Source organism: Spea bombifrons, chromosome 5, assembly GCF_027358695.1.
Source record: "Spea bombifrons isolate aSpeBom1 chromosome 5, aSpeBom1.2.pri, whole genome shotgun sequence".
Classification (NCBI taxonomy): Eukaryota; Metazoa; Chordata; class Amphibia; order Anura; family Pelobatidae; genus Spea; species Spea bombifrons.
Window position 1 is genome coordinate 45,316,994 of NC_071091.1, and position 14,812 is coordinate 45,331,805.

General features: G+C 40.2%; 1 protein-coding gene across 1 annotated transcript in view; it reads right to left on the reverse strand.

Moving 5' to 3' along the window:
- Nucleotides 1-2,051: 2,051 nt before the first annotated feature.
- Nucleotides 2,052-14,812, reverse strand: part of LOC128497653 (uncharacterized) — a 167,417-nt gene continuing 154,656 nt past the window's right edge. The window contains exon 2 of the mRNA XM_053467816.1: nucleotides 2,052-3,970. Coding sequence (XP_053323791.1) covers nucleotides 2,052-3,419 — 1,368 coding nt within the window. The 5' untranslated portion in view covers nucleotides 3,420-3,970. The remainder of the gene's footprint in view (nucleotides 3,971-14,812) is intronic.

Here is a 14,812-nt window from a genome sequence, read left to right on the forward strand (position 1 = left end):
ATTTTGCCATAATTTCTGTTGACTTAGCAAAGTTTTTCCACCAAGATGTACCTGAGACTATTGACCATTCATGTTCTATGTTTTTGAGTTTACCTTGCTCATGTTGAAATACAATCTGTGATATATTAAAATTCCAAATTATTGTTATAAATTTACCATCTAAAATGAGAGGTTTGGAATGGAGATAGTTTACCTGAAATGGACCTAATTCTTTAAAAATTTTGTTTTCACACACAGATATTGTTGGTGAGATGACAGTAACATTTACACCTACACATTTCCTTTCAGAATTTTTCAATCTTAAACAACACTGATAATTCCCATTATCATTGAGAGTAGGCCGGTCTTGATGATACGTAAATCTCTTCTCAGACCATTCTACTCTACCTACTAGACCTCTATGTATCATACTCGGATTTGCATTAGAAAAATTTCCCAGGAACTCATCACCCTTAGTCCATGTCATTAAAGACTCAGGAGGTAACACCGACTCAATACTACATGTCAACACTAATTGATCCCTTCCTTCTAGGATCTCTATAGAATTAGGAAATACTTCTATATTAGGAATAATCAAATCTGTTACAGTTATTGCCATTTCCACATTTACAAACTTTGAATCCCTAAATGCTTGTATTTTCCATACTATAGGTGTATTTGATTTGTTATTTTGTAGTATTGTTCCTGGTTGCAGAAATTTATACCATACTTGTTCCGTGTATAATACCTTTGTTCTAGTTTCTCCATCTTTATCTGCCATAGGTATTAAACATGTACCTTCACATACATTATTACTGCATCCTATTACTATACTCAATAAAGCTACTTTGTTTATGATATGTTCCCAAAACCCAAATTTATCATCTTGTGTGTAGGTCCCTTTAGTCCAACTAAATAAATGTTTAGGCCCCATCGTAACATTTAACCTCACATTACCTTGTCTAGTGACGTTAATTCTAATGTTACAAACTAATAAGTACCCTTTCATTACACCAAAACACACATGACCATTGAAATCATCAATTTCTCTTTTCTTCTTAATTATGTCTGGGAACCCTTGAGTATTGTTAAATTGGCTATACATTGGTTGTCAAATCTGTAGATCTTCTTGACTCTGTAGATCTTCCTTAGAACAGTCAATCATTAGTATTGTCACCGTCAGAACTGCTAAAAACAAAAAGGATTGTCTCTTCTTGAATGTCAGATGTCTTTGCCATGATGGAATTTTTAATAATTTGCATTGTCCATTCGACTCTTACATACAACCTAAAAAACACAACAGATATGCAGCATCAAAATCTTAGCTGATACAAAACCTTTATTATTGTAGCACCTCACTATAAAACATGATGTAATGTTCTAATGATTCTTAAGAAATTGTTTAAAATGATTAACATTAAAGACTGCATCATTTTATCAAATAACCAAATAGCAAATTATAACACATGAATTTGGATCATGAGATGAATTTAAGAATATGGACAATAGTAAATAATTAATACTTGAATTGATTACGGAAAAACATATTTGATCAATACAATACAATACATAGTAATCCTTTTTAGTCATGACGCAAAACCCTGTTCTCATGAACTAAATTAAGGTTTTGAATCAACCTGAGAAGCAAGAAAGGAAATATCCCTAACTTGTACTTCTGCAAATGATGGACACTATGTAGTTGCAGTTTAACAGACACAACATATAACATTACAGGATCTTAACTTACAGAATAAAACAAAACACAAAACGTTAACATATAACACATCTGATGTTGTTCATATAGTTTTTCTTATAAATAAATTAACTTATTCAAAACATCTTCATAGAAGACAGAGTGCAGGGATACAGTATGAATAAGAGTTAATTGCTATACTAGCTCCCTGTATACTGAATCAACATAGATCTACGTATTATAGCTCTCACGACACTTACAACAAACATATTCCTGTGTAGTTCCAGTATTAGGTAAATCTTCTTTATTAACTTCAATCTCCCTGATTTGCCTAATCATTGGATTGTAAAGTAAATCTCTTTGAGGTGTTACAGCCCTGTTAGTATATACATTTGGATCTGAACTGTAAACAAATCCATTTGTATAATTTTTTATTATAGAGAAATTTGCGACATTGTCTTTTAAAATGTCCCAGTTTCTTGCAATAGAAACAGTGAAAAGACTCTTTATTCCAAAACCTGTGTCCCCTGGGATTCTGCATCTGGGTATGTTTAAATTCCTGAGGGGGAGAAGGGGGGTGAATGAAATGTGATCTCTCCTTTCTACCTATATTCTTGCTATTAACCATGTTAACTACAGACACATTCATTTTAACCCCTTCATGTCTGCATTCTCTCCTGATTTTATCAATAAATGCAGCAGCATCCTCAAGTGTTTGCATATCAGAAGCAATTGCTATGCTAGTAGGATCCAGGTAGTTAAACTTTTTAACAAAAACTTGAATCATAGAGGCAGGACATTCATCATCAGAAATGTTAAAAACGAATCTGTAAGCCTGCTCAAATCTTAACAAGAAAGAAAATGGATCCTCTGAAATTGTAGGTTTCAGGTTTTCTAGTATGTCAAGTGTTGGATTTTCATTTCCAGTTGTAAACTTAATCAACTGTTGGAGTCTATCCTTATCTGTTCCATGGATGATTTCATCATCCTCCACTATAGGAGCACTTATTGGAGCTACTAACCTTCTACTCATGTACGTAGGTAACCAAATTTTAAATAATCTGTTTCTTTGTTCATTATTCAAATTATGCTTCTCTGTATTCGATTCAAATACATCTGCATTACCAAATGCATCCAAATTAGAATTATACGGCGGTATTTCTTTAAGTAATTTCATTAATTCGCTTTGAATCTGTAATTTTAGTTTTGCTGCCTTATTTCTAAGCTTCTTCCTTTGCAGTTCCTGTTCTGAACTGACCTCTGGTTCATCCTCTACATTTTCTGGAATTAAGCTGTGTCTTTGTCTATCTCCCCTTGTAATTACACAAACTTGTTTCAAGTCTTTCTGCAATTTTGTAATTAACAAATTCTTAATTTCTAAGCAATCCGACAAATCAGAGATCTCTTCAGTTAATAAATCACATTTAGGACATTCCTTTTCTATTGCACACACATTGTGCATCTCATTTTTAACCATGTCACTACTCTGTGAATTACTTTGACTAACATCATTATTAGTCAGATTATCACCACCATCAAGTAATGTATTAAAAATCTTAATCATCTTCATTACATTCCTCAACTTTTGTTTCTCCTTATTCACAGAAAATATCTTTTTGTCTATCTTCTTATTTGCATCTTCACATTGACGCCATAAATCATGCCACAAAGCTGAATCACTAGCCGTATAAGGAACAAACGTAAATTCAAGTTTACTTCCGGAAGACAAAGTATTAATAAAATCCATACTTACCGTAGATCAGTTGCTTGCTCAGTCTGCTCTCACTACGATACACGGTTCTGGAATGCTCTTCCTTCTCACCACGTGGTCTGGTAATGGTCTGGTAGTGTTCAATTACACTTTCTTCTGATCACACTGCTAGGTTTTTTGTTTTTAGTCAGAGGATCTCTTTGATCTCTTCAGACAACTGCACACTATCCCCCCTTTGTCGGAAGAGGAAAAGTCAAAAACAAACGTGCAGTAAAGGCTCGCCGTAGAAAACTGACTAAAGACTGGCTGGCTCGTCAATTTGTTAGAATATTCTTTGTCTTGAATATCTAAGCTTCTCCAGTGATCAAACAGCAATCAAGACCACAGCTTCAAAGTCTATTAATTAGGTTTATTCGATGACAAATTATCAATTCATACAATACCAATGCTGGAACAAATGGTGATAAAAGGTACTGTAGGCTTAGTATCTTGGTGAGATGAAGATGAGAGCGTGGAAAGAGCGTAGAAAGAGCATAGAAAGAGCGTAGAAAGAGACCTTGTCTTTGTAGTCATGCCAATTTATACCCCTTTACATTTGGTTAGGGTATACGTTAAGGAATCCTATTGGAACAGTTATATGATACACCGGCATTCCAAGACCCTCTAAGCTACGTCACTTAATTGATACCATATGTTCCTAGCACTCAAGCTGCATTCAGGCCTAAAATGTGCAGAACAAAATAAAAGTATAAAAATGATTTCTTACAATATATATATATATATCATATACACCTGTGTGTATGTAATCTCATGCGCTTCATAGTGTGTCCCTGAATGGCAGAAATAAAATGTGGTCACCCTTATAAGACCTTGATTCTTTTCTTTTTCAGCCATTCTGTTATACATTTGCTAGTGTGCTTGAGATCATTGTCCTGTTGCATTACCCAATTTTGGCCAAGCTTTAGCTGTCAAAGAGGGAGCCTCACATTTGACCCTAGAATACTTTATGGTAGAGTCAATAACTGCTGTTCCCAGGTCCTGTGGCTGCAATACAAGCCCAAATCATCCCCCCTCCTCCGCCACCATGCTTGATGGTGGTATGAGTTGGTAGAATGTCTTTATGCTGATATACTGTGTTTGGTCTCCTCTGTCCAAAGGACTTTGTTCTAGAAGTATTGTGATTTGTTCAGATGCAACTTTGCAAACCTAAGCCGTGCTACCATGTTTTTTTTTTTTTTTTTAGAGAGAAGACACCTTCCAAACAAACCATAATTGTTCAGTCTTTTCTTAAACTTTAATATTCACTTGCTAACAGGCCTGTTTATTGCTATTTCACTGAGCTTTGCATTGTCTGACGGGGTGAATTTGCTGGGACGTTTACTCCTGGGAAGATTGGCAACTTTCTTGAATATTTTCCTGCTACTTAGCACCAACTAATGAAGTGCAGCTGCTCTTCATTGGTTGATGCCAAACGAGCTCCCTGGTTGGTGACCAACAGACTCAGACAACCGCTCTGAGCAACTTGGCCTGGGATGAACTGAGATTTTAGTCTCCCTGGCAAAGGGCAGGATAAGGTACACCTCGGAGCAACTTGGCCTTAGGAGACCAATTGCTTTGGCGCCAGAATTTTAATGGTCCGTAAGAGTCGATCACTGGCAGGGGGCTCCTCTGGCATCAACCAATGAAGGGCAACTGCTCTTCATTGGTTGATGTCAGACGAGCCCCATACCAGCGACCAATAGAGTCACTCTTATGGACCTTTAAGTGATCCTACAGATTCCTGCTAACCCCTGTTATGCTGCAAAGACTTAAAGTAGACTAGAGGGAATGACTTGTATAGGGGGCAGGTAAATTAGCTAGGATATATTTACGATGACAAATACAAAGAAACAAATATTCTTCATGTTGTGCTTCTTCGTCTTCATGTACGTTTATCTGCCGCCATATTAGTGTGGAGAGCATGGGTAATAAGAGGTTAAATGTTTTCTGCATTGTGGTGATAAAAGTCTGATGCTCTGGGAGGTAGTATTCTTCTCTAGAACATGATACAAATAGCAGAGGGTATAGGTCCAATTATACAGCTGAATTAGTTGGTGAGAAACTGGACCATAAGTGTAGACTCGGGGTCAATTTCAGAGCAAAGGATGTCTGCTTAATATTACTAGATTTGGGCACCAGGGGGGCCTTCCTCTTTGTGCTCGTTTTCGGCAAAAAAAATCTTCGCATTCCGCAAATATTCACCCGTTCCTGTGTTCTCTTCGGGCGAATATTTGTGGACATTCTTCGTGTTTCCGGTTTGTATAAGGGGTTAATACGGAGTTAACGTGTACCGCAGTGGCTCTGGTGCCAGGAGTTTAAATGTCCGTATGAGCAACTCTATTGGTCGCCAGCAGGAGGCTCGACTGCCATCAACCAATGGCACCTGGTGCCGTAACTTGTCCGGGAGAGACCACTGGTCTCCCTGCTGCAACCGTTAAATGTCAGTACAAATGACCAATAAAGTTGCTTGTACGGACATTTAACTAATAGCGCAGGGAGACCAGTGGTCTCTGCCGGACAAGTTGCTGCATTAGGATTTTAAAAGTCTGTACGAGCGACTCTGTTGGTTGCTCGTACAGACTTTTAAAATCCTGGTGCCAAGTTACGGCAACAGGATTTTAAAATCCTACCACTGCTATCTTCTCTTCTTCATGTCTTCGGAACGAACACGAAAACGCACTCTTCATGTTCGTTTTCATGTTCGCCCGAAGAAGAATGCACAAGTCTAAATATTACTGAAAACCATGTCATACATATTAATGTTATGTAGGTTAAGCTTTGCCTTTATGGTAAAAAGCAGAGTTATTCTAATTGTGCCAACCTTTAGTAGGAGTGTACTTATTTTATTTTGTGATTAATGTATATATATATATATATATATATATATATATATATATATAGTGTGAAATTGTGAGCTCTGTAAAGATCTGCCTGCTTTTGTGTAGATCTCCCTGCAGCTGCTTGTATCCGGAATAAACTTTTATCCATTCAAAGAAGTCTGGTGGTCATCACAACGTTTGATTTCCACAACATTAGTTTATTCAGGATTCGGTTTGAACAATGAAAATGCAACATTCATGTTTGTTTTCATGTTCTCCCAAATACGAATGCACAAGTCTATCTTTTATTCATTGGCGCTTGTATCACCCAGATTCCGCAAGATTTGGTATCATATCTGTATCTGGCTAACTGTATACAGTGAAGGAAAAAAATATTTGATCCCCTGCTTATTTTATACGTTCGCCTACTGACAAAGACACGATCAGTCTATAATTTTAATGGTTTATTTGATCAGTGAGAGACAGAATAACAACCAAAAAATCCTGAATGACACATTTCAAATAAAATATAAATTGATTTGCATTTTACTCAATGAAATAAGTATTTGACCCATTTGCAAAACATGACAGTACTTGGTCGCAAAACTCTTTTTGGCAATCCAGAGGTCAGACGTTTCTTGTAGTTGTTCACCAGGTTTGCACACATCTCAGGAGGGATTTTGTCCCACTCCTCTTTGCAGATTCTCTCTAAGTCATTAAGGTTTCGAGGCTGATGTTTGACAATTCGAACCTTTAGCTCCCTACACAGATTTTCTATGGGATTAAGGTCTGGGGACTGGCTAGGCCACTCCAGGACATTAATGTGATTCTTTTTGAGCCACTCCTTTGTTGCCTTGGCCATGTGTTTTGTGTCATTGTCATGCTGGAATACCTATCCATGACCCATTTTCAATGCCCTGGCTGAGGGAAGGAGGTTCCCACCCAAGATTTGATGGTGCATGGACCCATCCATCGTCCCTTTAATGCTGTGAAGTTGTCCTGTCCCCTTAGCAGAAAAACACCCCCAAAGCATAATGTTTCCACCTCCATGTTTGACGGTGGGGATGGTGTTCTTGAGTCATAAGCAGCATTCCTCCACCTCCAAACATGGCGAGTTGATGCCAAATAGCTTGATTTTGGTCTCATCTGACCACAGCACTTTCACCCAGTTCTCCTCTGAATCATTCAGATGTTCATTGTCAAACTTCCGATAGGCCTGTACATGTGCTGTCTTGAGCAGGGGACCTTGGGGGGGGGGGATTTCAGTCCTTCGCGGTGTGTTACCAATTGTTTTTTTGGTGACTATGGTACCAGCTGCCTTGAGTTCTCATGGTCATTGAAGCTCCACGAGCTTCCCTCTGCGTATTGCTGTTTTTGGATTGATCTTGTTGCTGACCTCAGATTCCCTTTGGACTTTGCTGACTTCTATTATCCTGACCCTGGCTATTGTTATCCGGACTTCGCTGATCTCTCCTACCCTGAGCCTTGGCTTCTTATACTGGACTGTGTTTGCTTACCCTGACTCGGCTACGTTTCTGGACCTCGCTGCACGTGGCGCATCTGTCCCTACTACTGCTACTTGGCTGTGATATTCCTGCATACTGGGTTTCTCATCCCTAACCCTCAAGACCCTCACAGTCACTCACTGTTCAAATAAACCTATCTTTAAAATTATAGCAATGGATCAAATATTTTTTTCCTTCACTGTATTGATGAAGGCTATACTATAACACCAGCACAGGTATAATGGGGATTATAATACACAACCTCTAAAGTGCCAAAGGTTACTTTACTGCCCCGTTGTCCCTAATATACCATTAAGCTCATGAAAAACACTTGCTCAGGCCTTGACTAGCATTAATATGCTAGTGTGGGGGTTTGGGAATTTTTTTTACTATTATTTTTACATTCTCTGCAGTTCCAGTTTCAATAATTTCCTTGTTAGTTATTTAACTACTTTCCTCAACATAACCTCTGTAAAGGTGATACAATTCACCTGCCTACCATGCGGCACATGCTGCAAATATTTCTACCACATACCAAGGATGTAAGGTAGTATTGGTAGCAATCTGTTAATATAACCTGTGCCATAATAACCAGGCAGAGTTAAATGACGCTAATTGTGTGGGTTGGGTAGAGTAAGTAGGGGTTTGGGGTAGTGGGTGTGGTCTATTTTCAAGCTGTGCTGCAAAGTATCGCTGGAATTTTTTTTTTTTTTTTATGTTGGCAACTATGTACACTATAAGACCAAAAGATTGTTGATAACCATCCTAATTATTGAGTTTAGGTGTTTTCCCAAAACAGATTACTAACATGTTTGTGATTTGTTAAATTCCTGCCCTGCTAGATCTGCCCTGGGTCACTGTTCTTGTGAAGTGGAAGTGTATAGGAATAAAAACAGCTCAGGCATGAAGTAGCAGACCATTCACAGAGCAAGGCCACAGAGTGCTGACTGTGTAACACGTAACACTTGCTTCACTTGCATCACTTGCTACAAAATTCCAAAATGAGTTTGACAACTGCCAGGAGATTGCTACCTATCAGAATGCATAGTACCTAATGTAAAGTTTGGTGGTGGAAGCATAATGGTCTGGGGCTGGGCTGGGTTTAGGCTAATATTAATGCTACAGAATACAAGGGCATTTAAGACAATAGTATGCTTCCAACTTTGTGGCACCAGGTTGTGGAAGGCTCTTTCCTGTTCAAGCATGATTGTGCCCCTGTGCAAAAAGCAAACACTAAAAAGACAGAAAAGCTTGGTATGGAAGGACTCAAGTGGCCTGCACAGACCCCTGATCCTAATTCCACAGAACACCTTTAACATGCATTGCCAGCACCAGTGCCTGACCTCACAAATGCTTGTGAAAAGCCTTCCCAAAAGAGTGGAGGCCAAAAAGAGGTGGCCACCCCATATTAATGCCCATGGTTTTGGAGTAGGATGTCCAACAAGCTCATATACTGTAGATATGATGATCAGGTGTCCACATACTCTTGCTCATATCGTGTTATAAAGTCTTACATTTTTGTGATATTGTTTATCTCACAGTCCACAAAGCTCTGGTCCTGTTTCTGGTTTAGATCACTAGTAAATATATATATATATATATGCAGTTAATGGTAGAATAGTCTGTCTATGAGGCTATAATATTTCAATGAACCACATTCACAGGATCTACTTTTTCTGTTTTGCCTTTTTAGACCTGACGTGTTTGAAAATTGCACATTGAAGTCAACGAGCGTTACAGATGAATCTCTGCTCCAGTCAGCCAGTTGCTTGAAATTTCATGGGCATAAAACATGCACATCGGAAGTCAAAATTGAGGAAGCACTTAAATCTGACAAGGATTGTTCAATATAAAATCTAGCTTAAGAAAGCTCTCTTTCAGGACATTTTTTTCCTGTGGCCTTACACAAAAATAAGGGAGCAATGATTATTACCTAAGATGTAGGAAAAATTATTTTAAAAAGTAACCAACATTGTCTTAAAAAAACTTGCTCTTCCCTGAAGCACTAGTTGCAGAAATGATGTATAAGGATTTTTTTAATTCATACAAAAAAAAAAAAAAAGAAAGAAATGTTCTAATTCAATGCACTCATGATGTGATGTGGCTACAGAAAAACTTTACTTTTCATCAGAGAATTATGTGTTTACCAAGTTTACTTGTCATGTAAATCTATTTGACACGAAAACAGGAAAATAAATCCACAAAATATGTTTAGAACAAACCTCATGAGCAACCGCAGAAAATAAGTAATGTAAAATGTAATAAAAATTTTCAATTGATTGTAAGGTTATACAGAAAAACCAGCATAAATATATTTCTACATACATGGTTGTATTTTCATAAAAGGTTTGTTTTTCTATGCTTAGTGTGTACAATGGGCTTTTAATGGTTTATATATATATATATATATATATATATATATATATATATATATCTATATATAGTTTTGCTAAGTAGTAATGATGTTTTCTTTAAAATGAAATTTTACGGTTTTTTTATGTTATCACTTGCGCTAAAAAACTGCTGAAAAATATCACAGAATAAAATTTGCTACCTAATGTTTTTGTGTGTTCAATTTTAATTAAGTGCCGTCTGCATAAACCATATTAAATAGCATTGTAGCAAAGAGTGAAATAATTATGTAGGTGGTAGGCATGTTTTTAGACAATTTTTAAATAACGATGTCCACGGGGGCCAGAATGGGCCAGAGTGGGCCTTGACTGGGATATTGAGTAGGGCAAGACCTGATGGCATTTTTTTAGTTTTTTTGAGGGTGGAGTTTTGGGAGGTTATTTAAGGGCAGGTGTCATTAAGTTTATCACCTTTTTTCCTTTTTGTTATTGGACAGTCTTTCTTTCCTTCTGCGGCTCTCTTTCTTTCTCCCTCTTGTCTTGCCGGTCTTCATGGATCAGGGTGTGGAGAAGCTGCTGGAGGGTGTCCGGTCTGTGACTCCACAGAGAGGGACAGCGTGGCTGCAGTAGCAACTTGGCTCAGTGCTGGACCAGGTAGGAGCTTCGAATAGGCCTGCAAGGAAAATCCATCTGCTTCGTAGCCTGAGCCCACGAGCATCTTCTGGGGATGAAGAGGGGCCCCCTTCTTCCAGGCCTGGCGCTATGACGAGCAATTTCGTCACAATCCAGGGATGTGGTGAGATCCGATGGACCTGCCGCTCTGGTTTAAACTTATGATGGCCTAAAAGGCATCACCCTTTCAATGAGGGGCCAGCAGGGCAGTGCAGGATTCTTTGTCAGCCTCGGGAAAAGGGAGCATCTGCTGACTGTAAGCAGGGGGACACAGAGTTTCTGGTCAACGGCTTCAAACATGGGTTCTGGATACCGTTTTCTTCTTAGGATGTTGCCATTAGGGGTGGAAAATATAATTTGATCCACCGCTATCCGAATGGGGTCTGTCAATAATGTTGAACATCCAGTCCGCTTTCCAATTGCTTCCCATTCACCCGGATCACTTGTTGCCATCACTTGCTGGGGTGTTGGTTTGACAGGACGTTCTACGTGGAATTTGAGATAGCCTGAGGAGGGGTTTTACAGCCCATTCATTAGAAATTTGGCTTTCCTTGAGCTGTTCCCCTTGCTGGGGGCTCTTACGTTGTGAGGGTGGCAGATGGGTTGTCTTCTTTACTGACAACCTGGCGATTGTACTTTCTATTAACATTTTTGTCTGCCTCTTCTCCCCCGGTGGTGCAGTTGCTCGTACTGCTTTGTACTGGTTCATACTGCTGTGTATAGAGCTGAATGTGTCTTTTCCGGCAAAACATGTTCTGGGTTACCTGAATGTGATCATTGTCTCTCTCGTTTTCAGTGGGAGCAGTTTCATCAGGAGGCGGCGGGGCGGACGCTGTGGGCCTGCCATGAAGTGATGTGGAGTCTGGAGACTGCATGCTTGCGGGATGGATGAGGTCCTCCATGGCGCCAACTACCTGGGCTGTGTACGATAGGGTTTGGCAGGAGTGGGATCGCTTGGCGCGTATGGCAGGCTTTGTGTCGGGTGACAGGGATCACTTGAATATTCTGCTGTGATTGGTAACAGGTTTGGAGTTGGGTGGGGTGTCCCCCTCTCAGGTGGACAGAAGCATATAAACATTGGCTTTCCTGTTTAAATTGCAGGGCTGGGTAGATTTAACCAAGCACTTTGTGGTTAGATAGATTTTGCGTGGGATTAAGAGGGGTCATCCTGGCCCCAATCCCAGGTGCCCCTCATCAGCCATTATTCTCCAAAAGCTGCTGGGCATCTTGGAAGGGGTGTACAGGGATAGCTATGAAGTAGCCTTGTTTCAGGCAGCTTTTGCCTTTGCTTTTTTTTGGGTGCTTCGGTTAGGCTTGTCAGCCTAAGTAAGGCCTTGGCGGCTGGGTTAGCGGAGTGCAGTATTGATCAGGTAGCTGTCTGGTTACAGTCATCTAAGACGGACATGTCAGGTTCGGGGAGGCGGATCGAGCTGTACACACCTCCCAGGTGATTTTATCTGCACGGTGGGTTGCATGCAGAGGTTTTTGGAGGTTCAGCCTGTGGGTGGCCTGTCTTTTTTTGGTTCATAAAGACTTTGACATGCCCCATCCAGGCCGTGGAGCTGTATATCTCTGGTTTTCCCTTTTTCACTACAATCCGTTCCTGGATTCCCTTGTGCTCTGTTCTGTGCTTCTGATTTCTTGATTCCAATTCTGCTCTTTGCTTCAGCTCCTGTTTCCTTTATAAGGTGTGCCCCATCCGTTTGTTATGTTTGTCTCAGTCTGCAGTCTAAAGGTATGTCCTTCTCTGTTCTGTGTATAGATTCAATGTTCAGTTTCAGCTTTAGTTATTCAGTAGGCAGGGTTTAGTGCTAGGACCCACCGAATATTGGAGTACTTTGGCGTAGGGGTGGGCTAAGCATACTATGGCCATATGATGTGACAGAATCTCCAATTGTTATCACATAGTCCTAGGCTAGTCCTGTATTTATGTTTGTCTATCTCTTATGTACCTTTGCCCTCTTTTCCCTGAATCATCGGAGGATCTCGGTTCCTCTCTCCTCTCCCCATGTCCCCGTTAAGATTTCCTATCCTTGCTTAAAGGAAAAGCGTCTGAGGATTCCAGCTCCTCACTCCATCCCCTGTGTTCCTTGCCTTGTTCCCTGTCCTTTGTTGTGCTCTGTACCAGGTATGTCCTGTCTTCCTATGTTCTCCCTTGCCCGCTCTGTCCCCCTTGCTCGCAATGTTCTGCTGTTACTCTGCTTAGCTTCCCTACTCCCAGCTTGCATCATCCTGCACATGATTCTAGTGCTATGTCTCATGCCTGCTCCAGGGTGCCTGCAGGATATCACTTTGTTTTGTTTTGGACAACATCCGCTGCTATGTCAGGGCGCTGGTATGTGGCTGCACAACCCGAGGTGCTCAACACCCGGGTGAGTGCAGTTGCCCTGCACCAGGTCCTGTCCAACTCCGCTACTGCGCAATAACTCCTGAACACCATCTTTGGGCACTCTGGGTCAAAGATGGTTGCCGTCATGTTGCCGATGTCTCACTTTCAGTTTGCTAAGGTTATGCTAGGGTTAGTTCCAGGTTTTAAGATGGTATGGTCGGAAAGGATTCCTAGATTGCACAGCATGCTAGGGATGGGCTCTTGGAAGAAGCTTACCAGGCATCTAGGGGGTGAATCCTCTGGGGAGAGCATTTGGTGGTATTTCAGTAAGAGGTTCCTGGCTGGTGGTGCTCAGAGCCTCAGATCTCTCCCTGTGTTGGTGGTACACGAATAGCCTGGTAAGTTTAGGAGTGTTTTAGGTTTTTGTTATGTATTCATGTTAATTATTTATGCTCTATGTTATTTATTGGTGTTCGGTTTGGTAGACATTGCCCTAGTTTTGGTTTAGGCTTGGCTTGTCTGTCTGTGGCCTTTTTAAACCCACTCTTGGTGTTGAGTTAATTATTGGGTAGTTATATTGGTCGGGTGGCTCTGGCCTGATCATTGAGGGTACATCTGTCATTAAAGGCTAGAAACAAAATGAATCAAGTGTGGTAGAGCTCCATAGGATGCAGCACAAATTATATTGTATGCATTGTAAGTAACTAATAAGGGTAACTGGTACACTGTGAGTTCAAATGAGGAAGTTAGATGCAGTGGAGGAAAGTGGGTCATCAATGAATATGCTGAAATCACCTAGGATTATTGTTGAAAGTCAGGTAAAAAGAATGTGGGAAAACCTTGTAGGTTTGAGATGATCACTAAAATTGGGACCAGAATCTGAAAGATCGTAAGTAACAGAATCAGTGAAAGGATGTTCGAAGTATGATAGAAAATGTAAATGAAGAAACTTTTAGCTTTCACGCTACTCTGGTTTTATGTGCCCTCACACTCACTCCATGGATGCTGTGCCTCTAGAGTGTCAGGGCTCAGGTAAGCAGGTCAGGTAGGAGCCCAGTTGCAGAGGATACCAGAGGCTCAGTTTTTACCCCACGCATGCATCATTACTGGAAGAAAGATACAGATAGGCAAAATAAAACACACCACAGGCTGAATTTTAATATATAAAAAACAGGTATTGGTGGTGCAACCCACCAACAGTGAGCGGAGCGACAGAAGTAAATATAAACGTAACTCACCCTCACCCCAATGGGTTATGTAGAATAAATGACATGAAAAAATGACAATAAAAAAAATAATAATAATAGTGCACTCTGTATGATAAAATATAGCATTTTTTTTTTAAACAAATGTATAAAAAAACTCACATTCTGATGAGTCAGACAAAGGTTGACTCAAATCATCAACGCCTGGTGTGATTAGGGATCACACACCCAACTGTATTTGAATGGAGATATCTACAAATGGATAAAATCACATAGAGCAGTATTGCAACACATTCAAAACGGACCAGAAAAAGGTGGCTACAGTTAGCCATCTTGTGTCAGGGTTCACGGAGAGAACCCCAACGAAGTAACTCACCTGAGTACCCGCCGATCGCGGGTACCAGCTGCTCACGCGGCTGAATCAAAGAGCGTGCGCGCCCCCACCTTTCTTTATTTACTCCTGAAAGGAGTTTCACTCAGTGCTGAATTATTGTGCCAGTAAGAGCTAT